This window comes from Frankliniella occidentalis, unplaced genomic scaffold, assembly GCF_000697945.3.
Source record: "Frankliniella occidentalis isolate FOCC.00 unplaced genomic scaffold, Focc_3.1 Scaffold9, whole genome shotgun sequence".
NCBI classification, from domain to species: Eukaryota; Metazoa; Arthropoda; class Insecta; order Thysanoptera; family Thripidae; genus Frankliniella; species Frankliniella occidentalis.
The window spans coordinates 1397243-1398421 of record NW_026267139.1 but is presented as its reverse complement, the minus strand read 5'-3'; the positions used below and the strand labels follow the sequence as shown (position 1 = coordinate 1398421).

Here is a 1179-nt window from a genome sequence, read left to right as displayed (position 1 = left end):
CCCCCCCAGTCCCGTGTGCTCGCGGTTGAGGAAGAAAGCTCGCCGTGTTGCGGCCAGAGCGAGCCCGCCGTCCTCCGCCCTCCCTCCCCCCGTCGAGTAGTGTCCGAGGCCGTTGACGCGATCCTGGAAGATATAAGCGGGACGGGGGGGGGCTCTAACAGACTTCTGCTTAATTAGCTCAATTAGTACTGCATGCCAGTCATGTCACACACAAAAAGTGTGTGTCAACCACACGGTAAAAAGAACATCTTGCAATTCAAGTTGATTCCTTGAAAACTGTCTTGAAAAGCAAGTAGATTGCTTGAAATCCAAGATGTCATTTTTACCGTGCATATGTCACTCGGTGAGGCACATCGGGCTCATGTCACCCTTCTTGAAGTGAGGTACACCTATCGGGCTCAACTCACCCTCCTTGCAGTGAGGTTGTACTGTACATCGAGCTCAACTCACCCTTCTTGGAGGTGCGAAACGAGTCGTCCCTGGGCACGTGCTGGATGTCGTACACCAGGGTGCTCCTCGGGAACACCTTGTCCTTGTTGAGCCGGTAGACGGCGTACTTGAAGGCGAGCTCGGCCGCGCTGTCCTTCTGGTCCTCCGTGAAGATGGCTCCTGCAAAGAGACGAGAGCGGCATTGTTAGACACAATTGGCAGACGTTGGTCTTTCCGCGCGTCACCCGTTGGGAGAGCAGAAGGGGGAGGCTTCTTTCCCACGTGCAAATGCAGCACACATGCACCCTAAATATGAGATAATTTTATTTACAAAAAATTACCCGCCCAAAACTGTTCTTACAACAAGTGGTGAAACATTTGAAAATATTCTGATAAAATAGAGTTTTCAAAAAGTCTTTTCCCAACCCTTTTTTAATGAACCCTATGGCCATGCCGTCTCTTAATTTAGCCATCACGCAAGAGGGCTGTTGTTCTCTCACACAACTTCAGTTTTTATTTAGTGAGGGTGTACGAGGAAGAGAAGTGGTGGTTGGGGGATGACACCCCCTCCCCCTCCAGCATCAGCAGCAAGAGCTTGGGCTTGGACCCAAGAACCAATCAGAGCTCTCCGCGGGTAAAACTTCTCTCCCTGGTCCCAGCCGGAATACCTTTTAGCCAAATTTAATTCAATTCCCCCTTATTGGTCGGGTGTGGAAATGAAGCACCCGTTGCCTTCTCCTCGCCCCCCCC

The 1179-nt window shown here is 51.3% G+C and overlaps 1 protein-coding gene across 1 annotated transcript in view; it reads right to left on the bottom strand.

Annotated features, from left to right (window-relative positions):
* The window catches only part of LOC113211887 (glutamate receptor ionotropic, kainate 2), a gene marked incomplete in the record, with an annotated part of 188040 nt that overhangs the window by 41111 nt on the left and 145750 nt on the right, over nt 1–1179 (bottom strand). Inside the window, 1 exon segment of the mRNA XM_052276428.1 lies at nt 451–609. Within this exon segment, the coding sequence (XP_052132388.1) occupies nt 451–609 (159 nt within the window).